We start from the raw sequence: 12,278 nt of genomic DNA, 5'->3' as shown, positions 1-12,278 counted from the left end.
ATTTGTGTTTGTGTGTATATATATGCATACCCCTTCTTCCTTGCTGTTTCAGGTTCAGAGTATTTGCTGATCAATTCCAGAGAGGCGGAATGTAGCTTGCTTAAAAGTGGGGAAGGGACAGACTAACTCTGCTTCTAACCATTGCTCAGTGTGGGTCCCCTAAAACCTTCCTAGCCTAGCCCAGGCCTGCCCCCTCTTCTCCCTCTTACATCCAATAAATAAAAATGCAACTTTCCTTTTATTTTAGTTTTTATTATTATTATTATTGAGTAGAAAATAAAAATCTGAGCTTACAGAAACAATACAAAAGCTGGTGGGACTGAAATGATTTCCCTCTGTCCTCTTGCTCAGCCCAACACCTCTTAGAGAACATGGGATTTTAGAGCTGGAAGGGACTATAGAGATTATTTGATTCCACTCCTTCATTATATAAATGAGGAAACTGAGGCCCATTGAAGCAATTCATCCAATATCATACAGCTAATAAATGACAGAATCAGGATTCAAACCCAATATTCCAGGTTCCAAATCTATTCATCTTCCCATTGTTCCAATGCTGTGACCTTCCCTCTTCCTCATTCTTCCTCCTCATCCCCAGATGCACACTAAGGATCCACTGAGAAGTGATCCTCCTTAATGGGGCCAACATCTTTGAGTCCCTGGATAGATCTGGTAGGAGTGCCTAGTGAGGGTGACTCTAAGTGGCCAGTCGGGATGTTTATACTTTGAGGGAGGTTAGGAGGACTGACTTTCTGGACCCCTAGGAGCAGAACAAGCACCCCCTTTCCTTGTGTGCCCCTTATCTTGGGAGTCTTCAAGGAGTTTGGGGAAGGGATAAATGGATTCATGAGGAGCTTGGAGCTATGCTGGAGTTGTGTGAAGAGAAGGCGCAGAACCTTCCAGGGCAGGCTTTGGGTCGGGGGTAGGGGGGTTGTGATCTGTCTCAGGGTCAATAGAGGACAGAGACCAGTGCCAGGGTAAGGCTGAGGGCCAGGACAGCATGACTGAGAATTGTGTGGACAGGAGCTGAGTTTCCAGTTTTAGAGTTGCACAGGTCTGATGAACAGCACAAGATCTTGTACTGTTCACCATTTTGTGGATCACAGTTCTCAACACATTCCTTCTTCACCAGGTTTCCTGACAATGACTGGTCTGTAGGATCGAGAGAGAGAAGTTGTCACACAGACGTCATCCACATATACTCTTTGGAGTCTTCCCCAGTTCCCTGATCCCCCAAATCAAGCCCTCTGTTCTCTGAGATTTAGTCCCCTTCCAGTCCCAGACCTTAGCCTAGCTATCCCTAACACTTCAGAAGTCATCATTATCATCATCATCACCACCATCTTGCCATCTTCCCCATTACACTCATGACCACACCAGCCTCACCATCGCCACGTTCATGCCATTACCATCTTCGTCAGTGTCAGGAATCTCCACCATTACTCTCTCTGTCCCTCTTAGTTAAATACCTCCATTTATTTAGTTCTGGTTTAGAGTATCCCACTCTGACTAGAATTTCTGCCCCACCAACCCTAAATTATCTCCCCAGCAGGCACCATCTCCTCCATCCTGGGTCTGTTGCCTTGAAGGATCTTCATGGAGCCCCTACCACTGTCCCAGCCTGGAGTATGAAGAGAGTGAGGAGCATGGGTAGGAATCATCTCTCCATCTTTTCCCAGATACTCACAGTTGATGGATGTCTTGCAGAACCGGGAAGAACTAGAACAGGTTACTTGCTTCTTGCAATTGTCAGAGCTTTCACACACGTGACACTGGAGGGCCCGGACTGTGGGTATAAGAATGACCTGTAAGATGGTCCAGGGCTCCCTGGATTTGTACAAGAACCGTGACTTGTGAGGGGTTGCCTCAGGGACCTGACCCACCCCATCTTTCCTGCTTCCTTTGTTTGGAATGGGAGTGGGGGCGAGTTGGAGAAACCACAGCTCTTCTGCCTGGCCCCAACAATCCCATCTCTTCCAGTCTGAAGAGGGAAGAGACCTCAGCTGTGTCCCAGAGACAGAGATAGACACAGAGTACAGCTGGAAGTGGCTTTATGTTTATTTATTTATTTTTTTAACTCTTACCTTCCATCTTAGAGTCAATACTGTGCAATTGGTTCCTATACCAGCTATTATATTATACATATAATATAATATAATATATTTTTATTCATAATATATTTATTTATATGATATAAATAATATATAAAATAAATAAAATTTATTTATTAATATTATATAATATATAAATATATTATATATAAAAGTGAAAATGTGTGTCTATTCACATCTGTCCATGCTGTCTCCTCTGACAGAATATAAGCTTCTTGGGGGGCTATCAGTGCTATACTATATCTCTGGATCCCCAGCTTATAGTTTGTAAGTGCTTAGTAATTGCTTGATTTGATTGATCCATAAATCATAAAAGAAAGAGAAGACTGATTGATGAGAATCATTTAAGCAAAGGTGAAGGAACCATTTTCTAGGGATATCATTGGGGGATTCTCCATCAGGGATGGGTTGGACTAGATGCCTTTGGGTCTCTGATATTCTGGGATTCTGGGACTTTGGGAAAGGGCTAAGGAGGGGCCAAGAATGGGCAGCTGGAGAGAGACCAGTAGGAGAAAGGCCTCTTCATGTGCTTCTAAAGTAACTTCCAGGGGGCAGCTGGGTAGCTCAGTGGACTGAGAGCCAAGCCTAGAGGTGGGAGGTCCTGGGTTCAAATCTGGCCTCAGACATTTCCTAACTGTGTGATCCTGGGCAAGTCACTTAATCCCCATTGCCTAGCCCTTACCACACTTCTGCCTTGGAACCAATTGCACAGTATTGATTCTGAGACAGAAGGTAAGGGTTTAAAAAAAAAGAGGGTTGGATTCAGAATCTGGAAGACCTGAGTTCAAATCCCACCTCAGATACTCACTAGCTATATGTGACTATAGACTAGTCACTCAGGCCCCCCAAAACCCAAGTTACAAAGACCGGAAGGATGGAAAACATGTTGGACGACAGTTTCAGGAGCCAAAAATATCTCAGCAAGCTAGAATGTTCAGTTAAATATTTTAAGTTGGAATTTAAATATAAGTAAGTGCAGAGTCTTTAAATGGGTTGAAAAATCAGCTTCCCAAACACAAGGTATGTGAAGTCTAAGTAGGTTGCAATTCAACAGGAAAAAACAAATTGTGTATTCATGGACTGCAAGCTCCATCTGAACTAAAACTGTGATATGGCAGTCAAAGAAATGTAATCTTAGGCTACCCCCACCGAGCTGGAGTGTCTGGGATAGGGAAGTGATGGTTCCCCTGCATGCTACCCTGGTAAGAGGAAAGGAAAGAGCAGTTATCCAGAGGAAGGCAGATGGGATAGTGGAAGGTCCCTCAAGTCATGCTTTGTGAAAAGCAATTACCTAGCTGTATGATCTTGAGCAAGTCACTTAGCCCCAACTGCCTGGCCCTTACATCTCTTGTGCCTTAGAACCAATTCTTAGTATTTTATATTTCTAAGAAAGAAGGTAACAGTTTAAAAAAAAAGAAAAAGAAAAGCAATTAGATAAGATAATGGAGATATTCAATCTAGAGGGAGGGAAAAAAGACTCAGTGGAGTTGGGAGAGGACAGTAATAATTGTTTCCCCCTAGGTTTCCCCACTGAAATTCCTAGTTACAGCTTTTGGGGTTCCCCCTCACTGAAGACTTTCAGGCATTTTGTAGGGGATGTAATAGGAGGGATGCCAGGAAGTGGTACGGGTTGTAAGGTCTCCGAGATTCCTTCCAGCTCAGATTTTTGTTTCAGTAATTTTAGAGTGTATTTATAAAAGCTTGGTTTTCAAAAGAAGGGAATTGATTTTCTGTTCTTCCCTCTAAGTCTCTGCTGTCCCTGCTCTATCCCTACTATTTTCTTCAGAATGACAGTAGCTTTGCCTTTCTGTGCAGGGCACACTGGCACTGGATAGGTTTGGACTTTTGAGTTTATGAGACTATTTCAAGGGTGTACTGGTAAGTGTTTAATAATGGGGCAATGGCTCAGTAGATAGTGTCTAGCCTGGAGTCAGGAAGATTCATCTTCCTGAGTTCAAATCTGGCTTTAGAAACTTATTAGCTCTGTGCCCCCAGGCAAGTTATTTAACTTTGTTTGCCTCCGTTTTCTCCTATGTTTAATGACCTGGAAAAGGAAATGGCAAAGTGCTCCACTATCCTTGTTGAGAAAACCTGGAAGGGTTCCCAAAGAATCACACAGAGCTGAAATGACTGAACAACAACTCCAGGAAAAAGAAAAACAAAAAACAAAAAAACAAGCATACACATCATATACTTTTAATTTTAATGTGCATTATCAACATCTTCTCCATCAACTGTCTTAAGTCTAAATAATTAACAAAACAATAAATCTAGCCCTAATTTAGTGTTTTCCATTTTCCAATGTATAAATGCTCATACTAAAAATTCAATAATCAAGTCCCTTAAACTGTTCAAGAGGGCTCTAGAATAGCAGTGGACTTTCCTGGTTGAGTGTTAAAGGTGACATGGCATGCTGGAAAGTAGAGAAATTAAACTAGAATGAGACCTGAAATCTAATCTTACCTGCAGGACTTAGCTTTATGACCATAGGAAAGTGACTTAACCTTTCTGAATTTCTTCATCTTTAGAATGAAGATAATAATACATGGGCTAGTGTAAAAAATAAGATTAAAAGCCTTTTGTAAACATTAAAGCCTATGTAAATATTAGTTATTATTGGAGCACCCAATGGGAGGGCTAAAAGAGATCTGAGAAATCACTAAGTATTGATCTCTTAAATTATGCATAAAAACTTAGACCCTGAAAAGGGAAAAAGTATCTGACCTCAGACACTTCCCAGCTGTGTGACCCTAGGCAAGTCACTTAACCCCCATTGCCTAGCCCTTATCACTCTTCTGCCTTGGAACCAATACACAGTATTGGATGGAAGGTAAGGGTTTTAAAAAAATAAAAAATAAAATATACAATTTCTTGACCACATACTATTTTAGCACCCGTGTCCTTAACCCAAAACATCCAGGACCTCCCCCCCCCCCCCCGAGTTTGCTGGTGCCTTGGACCAGCCCTTCTTCCTTTAAGTCTCAGATAAAATTCCTGCTTTTTCTTTCTTTCTTTAAACCCTTACCTCCTGTCTTCCATCAATATTGTGTATTGGTTCCAAGGCAGAAGAATGGTAAGGGCTGGGCAATGGGGGCTAAGTGACTTGCCCAGGGTCTAAAGACACTTTGAACCCAGGTCCTCACATCTCTAGACCTAGTTCTCAATTCACTGAGCTCCCCAGCTGCCCCAATCCCTGCTTTTTTCAGGAAGCTTTTAATCTCCTTTAATAGGAATGCCTTTCCTCTGAAATTATCTCCAATTGCTCTGGTATGTATCTTGTTCATACCTACTGGCATATGTGTTGTCTCTCCTGTTAGGATTGGAGCAGGGACTGTCTTTGCCAGCCAGTGCCAGTACTGGTACACAGTCAGCAATAAATAAATGGGTGCTTATAAATAAATAATTAATATATATCAATATAAATAGAAATTATATATATTAATATAAACATACATAAATAATAAATTAATAAGTGACTAGAAGGCATTTTCAAAAACACTTTCAGGCAAGAATGGATTTCAAAACTTTATCAAATAGATATCATTATGACCAGCTCCTTTGAAAGGCAGTGTTGGCCAATGGAAGATAGTACACCTATCTTCCAGTCCTGACAGTTTTCCAAGTGACTTTGGGTAAAACTCTTTCTATATCTGAGCCTCGGTTTCCTCATCTGAAAAATGAGGAGGTTTATAATAATTATAATAATTATTTTATATTTTTATAAGAATAATTTTATAATTTTATAAGAATTATTATAATAATAAAAATAGACATTATACAATGCTTTTAAGGTTGAAAAAATGTTTTCCATTTAATCTATTAACTCTGATCAAATGAGATAATATTTGTAAATTTGCACAGCAAAATCCCTGACACATTTGTTAGTGTTTGTCATTTCCAACTCTATAGTGACCTCATAAACTCTTTTGTCTATGGAGTGTTCTTGGCAAAGACACTGGACTGGTTTGCCATTTCCTTCTCCAGCTCATTTTACGGATGAGAAAACTAAGACAAAATAAGGATTAACTGACTTGCCCAGGGTCATACAGTGAGTAAGTGTCTAAAGCCAGATTTGAACTCAGATCTTCCTGATGCCAAGACCAGTGCTGTGTCTAGTGTACCACCTCGATGCCCCATGTCTGGCACATAATAGGCACTTTAATAAATGTTTGTTTCTCTCTTCGGTTGATTCTCACAATAGCTCTGAGAGGTCAGCAGTAGGTGCATTATTAATGCTAGTTCACCTCTAAGAATGGGACTAGGTCTTCTTCCTCTCTCATAGCCCACAACACAGATTATAAAATAGGTGATCAGCCTACGTCCTGAAAAATTGAGTCTGGCTGAAATCAGTGGAGTTGAAATGAATTCAACTTACTTTCATTCCATTAAATAGCAGCACATTGAAATCATGTAACCATGAAAAAAATATTCCAAATTAAATAAGTAAACAAAAGTTTTCAATTCTTAAAAAAAATAGCAGCACATTGAATTGTGTTGAGTTGAATGGAGTAGGTCAACTGAATTCATTTGAATTTTTTTCTACTGACTTTAATTTCATTACATTGGATGGAGTTGAGTTTGGGCTGAATTGAATTCAGTTCAATAGGATTGAAATGAAAACAAGTTTTAACTGGATTGAATGAATACTTGGATCCAGGTCACCTCTACCCACTAATGATTCATTTTTTTCCCTGCCACCACCCTTCTACTATGGAGTCTCTTGAGTCAGAGGATCTGGGTTCAACTTTCCCTCCGAGCACTTATCTGTGTGATCTTGGACAAATTACTTCATATCTCTGGGTCACAATTTCTTCCTCTGTAAAACTGGAGGTGGGGAATGCGAGGGTAAATTAGGTAGCCTCTGAGGTCTGCTAAAGATCTTTCTCTTCTCATTTCTCCCTATTTTTGTCTCCCTCCTTCTATCTTCACTGAACTATGACAAATCCTTTGCCAAGCCTTCCTTGCCTTGATCAAATAGGAAGATCTCAAGAGTTATTAAAAAGGCTCTAAGGTTGAAGTAGGCAACAGGAGCTGGAATGTGGTCAATATAAAGAGGGTTTCAGGAATTGAGGAAATCTCAGGAATGAATTGAAAGAAGACGGGAAGAGTCTCTCAAGAGGGAAGGGATCCCCTAGAGAGCCTCAATGCCCCCAGCTATGGAGTTGAAAGGAAAGAGATGCTGGAGAGGTAAACCAAGAGAGATGACTGCTTTTCTGTGTTTGCGCAGGGTTTTCTCATGGTCATACTCAACCATAAACGTCATCAAGCATAATCAAGCAGAATTACTTTTGAACTCCAATCCCACACTAATTCACACACAGTCATACACATGTCACCACATATACACCTGTTACCCCACTCAGGCTTGCACCATCACCATAACCACATGCCCAAAGACAGCCACATTCTTAGACAAGATCACTCACTCCCAATTACCCACAGCCACATACATACCTATGTAATCACACACAACCACATACAAACTCACCCTCAGTCCTGAAATGTCCATTTAAATCAGTACTAAATGGGAGCAGCTGGTGGCTCAGTGGACTGAGAACCAGACCTGAACATGGGAGATCCCGGGTTCCGATCGAGCCTCAGACACTTCTAGCTGAGTGACCATGGGCAAGTCCCTTAACCCCTATTGCCTAATCTTTACCGCTTTCTGCCTTGAAACAATACATAGTATTGATCCTAAAATGGAAGATGAGGGGAAGAAGAAAAAAAAGCAGGAGGAGGAGGAAGAAGCAGCAGCAGCAGCAGCAGCAGAAGCAGAAGAAGCAGCAGCAGAAGCAGAAGAAGCAGAAGCAGAAGCAGAAGAAGAAGCAGAAGAAGCAGAAGAAGAAGCAGAAGAAGCAGAAGAAGAAGAAGAAGCAGAAGAAGAAGAAGAAGAAGAAGAAGAAGAAGAAGAAGAAGCAGAAGAAGGAGAAGAAGAAGAAGAAGCAGAAGAAGAAGAAGCAGAAGAAGAAGAAGAAGAAGAAGAAGAAGCAGAAGAAGAAGAAGAAGAAGAAGAAGAAGAAGAAGAAGAAGAAGAAGAAGAAGAAGAAGAAGAAGAAGAAGAAGAAGAAGAAGAAGAAGAAGAAGAAGAAGAAGAAGAAGAAGAAGAAGAAGAAGAAGAAGAAGAAGAAGAAGAAGAAGAAGAAGAAGAAGAAGAAGAAGAAGAAGAAGAAGAAGAAGAAGAAGAAGAAGAAGAAGAAGAAGAAGAAGAAGAAGAAGAAGAAGAAGAAGAAGAAGAAGAAGAAGAAGAAGAAGAAGAAGAAGAAGAAGAAGAAGAAGAAGAAGTCAGTACTAACTGGGTATGGATATTGTAGATGGAGAAGAGAGGGAACAACCTGTGACAGAGAGAGAAATCTGTTCTTTGTCACCAAGTAGCAGCTGGGATCACTGTCTGAATTAGGGTGTGTGAAGGTCTACCCAAACTCTTCCAGGCTTGGAGTGGCCACTTCGGAGGAGGACTGAACTGGACCTGAGGTTCAACTAATCAAATTCCAACAAGGGTCTGAATAACAGGATACCTCCCACCAACATCCTCACCCAACCTTAATTATATGCATCTTTAAAATGTTAAAAATTTTGATTTTATTTTATTTTTATATTATAAATTATATTATAATATTATTTTAGTATATTTATAATATAAGCATAATATATTATAAAAATAAAATAAAATCTTTTTAAAACTAAATAAAATGTAATGAGGTCAGGTTAGCTGAGGTTTTGAAAGGGGAAGTTACTTGCCTAAGGCCACGTAGTGATAACAGTATAAGACCTGAAATCATTCTCTGTATCTAGAATGTCATACTATTCCTAAAAAAACGCTATTCTTCTGAGAGAGACCATGTTGAATAATCAAGAGCATATTAAGCCTGATAGAAATCTTCAATTCTAGTGATATTGTGTCAATTAAATCAAATTGAAAATGAATTTAAGTTGAATTTTAATCCTCATTCAACCAAATTTGCAATATCTTGAATTTTATTGAATTGAGCTGAATACTGGAAGGTCAATTAGATTTAAGTTGTGTTGAACTGAATTCTTTATTAGCTATGTAACTGAGTAAATTACACATTGTCCTTGACCCTCAGTTTCTTTATCTATGAAATGGAGATAATAATCTTTATACTAGTACCTACTTCTTAGAATTGTAGAGTAAAATATGACTGTGATCCTTAATAGAAATAGGAGTTAACATTAATATTAATCCCTGAAAAGATACATTAGTGTAGTTAGAGTTGTTTCTAAATAGGCATATCAGTTTCTATTTCTTTTTTTTTTAAACCCTTATCTTCCATCTTGGAATCAATGCTGTGTATTGGTTCTAAGGCAGAAGGGCAGTAAGGGCTAGGCAATGGGGGTCTAGTGACTTGCTCAGGGTCACACAGCTAGGAAGAGTCTGAGGTCAAATTTGAACCCAGGACCACCTGCCTCTAGGCTTGGCTCTCAGTTCACTGAGCCATCCAGCTGCCCCCTTAGTTTCTATTTCTGATCCTTTTTTTTTCCCCATGCTTAAAAAGAATGTGGTAAACTTGGTGGTCTCTAAATTTTAATCTAGCTCTGGCATTCTGTGTTCTGAGAATTCATCCAATAATAATAGTAATACTCAGTATCAATAGAATGTTTTATGTTCTAAGGCCTCTCTAGACTCTGGCCCACCATAGTCCAAGCATTGGTAATATTTTCAAATTCTTCTATCTTTTCATTTTATGATTCTATCCCTCCTTGTGCTATGGAGATGACCCTGGGCTTTGAGAAGCTATTCAATTGACTCCTGTTCCTGATGGGTTCCACCAAACCATTAAATATGGGTTGGGTGACAGATTCTAGGTCTGTTACCCAAGGACCAGTCTAGCTAATGTCTCTACCACCATAAACTGGCCACCAAATATGGATTTTTCATCTACTACACTAATCCATGAAGCTTTCTATTAAAGGGTAGAAAAATTAGGATTTGCATTTTTAAAAAATATTCACACCAAAGAAATCATGAGTTTGGGGGAGTATTGAAGTATGATTTGGTGACCCAGGATTCAGGGGCCATCTCCTTCATCCCTGGAAGAGCCCTCAACCCCATATAGTAGTGTCCTGCCACCTCCCCAGACCTTCACCCCCTTACCTTGTCCTATGGTGATGGCGGCCACTGCCAGGAGCATCAGGAGAGACTTCATGTTGCTGAGATCTCACTCAGTGTAGAATGAGGGCCCCTCCTCTCTCCACAGAGGTCTTATAGCCCCATCTGGGGACAGGCTATGGGACAGGAAGGGGGTGGTAGTGAGGGGGAAAGGGAGGCTAGTCCCCAGGCACAGGTCCAACTAATCGCTAGTAGGATCTGGGATCTTTGAATCATCCTAGGAATGTGCCTCAACCTGCTCAGAACCCCTGCCAGACCCAACCCCTTGGTTCTGGGAATTTCCCATCTCCCTGCCCATTGATAGCCTCCTAGGGTTGACTTTAGATTCCATGAAAGAGAGAAAATGTCATCTCTTCCCAAGAGTATTGCGTAGTGCACTAGATTTGGAGTCAGACAACCTGAACGTGGATTCCTAATAACTCTCCTTAGGATATGCATGAGTTCGACCCGGTTCTGGTTTCCCAAATTAGGAGTCACACTGGATAATGTAAAAGCAAGAGGAACTGCTTTATTACAAGCTCGAGCTTGGGTCCCATGGCCTCCTAGGCAGATGGGGCCCTGAACAAAGGGGAGAGAAGGATTATATAGGGTAGGTTTGAGTTGCAGAAGAGGACATCTTATCAGAAGAGTTGGGTAGGGCTAGGTCCTTGCAGTCAAGTGTCATTATCAGTTCCTGGAAAAGGGGGGGGGGTGACAATAACTCCTGGGGCTGGGGTCCTTATAAGTTCCTAGCACATTCCAGGATATGGTAACTGGCTCTTCCTTGACTTGACTGCAGGAGCTCTAGGGGCAAGGGGGTCAGGGAAAAAATACATTCCAGGGATGGTCCTTCACATGGTGTTGGGTATTTCACCTCTCTTCTCTGTACTTCTCATCTGTGACATGAAGGATTTGGACTAAATCATTCCTAATTTTCTTTAAAACTCTAAAATCCTATTATAGCATGTACCCTTGTCCACCTTCTTCAATCAGCTACCCAAGCTGTTCTAAACTTACTGTACACTCGTTTGGAGCTCCAGATCCTTTAGGGGAGTCTGAAGAAGGAGGAGAAAGTAATCAAGTTCTTACCCTCAAAGCCTCTAATCTCATGGGGAGCCAATATTTCCTCCTACAAATGTGGCAATCATAAAGCAATGCCAAATAGGATAAGACCAAGAGTGATTGTAGGTATAGATGGAAAGTACTATTTGAATAACAATACATAAAGAGATCTCTGAGATCCAGAGCCATGAGAGAGCCCCTGAGGAGGTGGCCTTGAAGGGTAGATAATGAGTTCTACAAGTGTTCTTTCTTTTTTTGCTTTTTTTTGCTTTTAGACCTAAAATCAGTGAACCTGTCCCTCCCTTTGTCCTATAACGACTCCTTAGATTTACTGTCTACCTGAGCAGGAACAACTCCTTAGATTTACTGTCTACCTGAGAAGGAAGGAAGGAAGGAAGGAAGGAAGGAAGGAAGGAAGGAAGGAAGGAAGGAAGGAAGGAAGGAAGGAAGGAAGGAAGGAAGGAAGGAAGGAAGGAAGGAAGGAAGGAAGGAAGGAAGGAAGGAAAAAAAGTTTGTTTGGCCCCAAAGGGCACAACTAGGAGCAATGGGTACAGGCTACAAAGAGGTACTCAAGCTTGATGTCAAGGAGGACTTTCTGACAACTGGAGCTATTGAAAAAAGTCTTTGAGTAAAGAGAAAATGTCTACCTATTAAGGGTGTGGTAGAAGAAACTAGAACATAAACTGGCCTAGCAGAACTCTGCAGACCCTTTCAACAACTGTTCCAGCAAAAGCTCCCTCAGGGATGAGGAGCGTCATCGGGGTCCAGGGAAAAGCTGTCTAGTACATTATTCATTGAGGACTCTGAAGCAATTCAGAAAAACAGTGAGATAATTGTGGCTCAGATCTGGGAAAGGAAGGTGGGGCAGGAAGCCAGGAGCCCATCCCAGCCCCTTCAGAAAACTCCTGGAGACATCCAAAGTATATGAATTGGAGACAAGTATGGTGTGCCCCTTAACTCTTCTCTTTTCCAGTCTGAGCATTCTCAGTTTCCTTAAG

General features: G+C 41.0%; 1 protein-coding gene across 1 annotated transcript; it reads right to left on the bottom strand.

The window, feature by feature from the left end:
* Window positions 1-216: 216 nt before the first annotated feature.
* On the bottom strand, window positions 217-10,375 carry LY6D (lymphocyte antigen 6 family member D). The gene is made up of 3 exons (XM_007488420.2): window positions 10,225-10,375; window positions 1,688-1,786; window positions 217-1,152 (listed from the first exon to the last, which is right to left on the bottom strand). The coding sequence occupies exons 1-3, from the start codon at window positions 10,274-10,276 to the stop codon at window positions 950-952; spliced, it is 354 nt and encodes a 117-aa protein (XP_007488482.1). The 5' UTR covers window positions 10,277-10,375; the 3' UTR covers window positions 217-949.
* Between the last annotated feature and the right edge of the window lie 1,903 nt (window positions 10,376-12,278).

The sequence above is a fragment of the Monodelphis domestica genome, chromosome 3 (assembly GCF_027887165.1).
Source record: "Monodelphis domestica isolate mMonDom1 chromosome 3, mMonDom1.pri, whole genome shotgun sequence".
Taxonomy (NCBI): domain Eukaryota; kingdom Metazoa; phylum Chordata; class Mammalia; order Didelphimorphia; family Didelphidae; genus Monodelphis; species Monodelphis domestica.
Note: the sequence above shows the minus strand (reverse complement) of the source record. Positions and strands in the feature narration are given on the sequence as shown.

Excerpts from the sequence above, each read along its gene's own strand:
- LY6D (XM_007488420.2), bottom strand. The coding sequence starts at position 10,276 with ATGAAGTCTCTCCTGATGCTCCTGGCAGTGGCCGCCATCACCATAGGA. Across the intron at positions 1,787-10,224 it reads CGCCATCACCATAGGACAAG|TCCGGGCCCTCCAGTGTCAC; the intron begins GTAAGGGGGTGA and ends TTATACCCACAG. Across the intron at positions 1,153-1,687 it reads CTGCAAGACATCCATCAACT|ACCAGTCATTGTCAGGAAAC; the intron begins GTGAGTATCTGG and ends TCGATCCTACAG.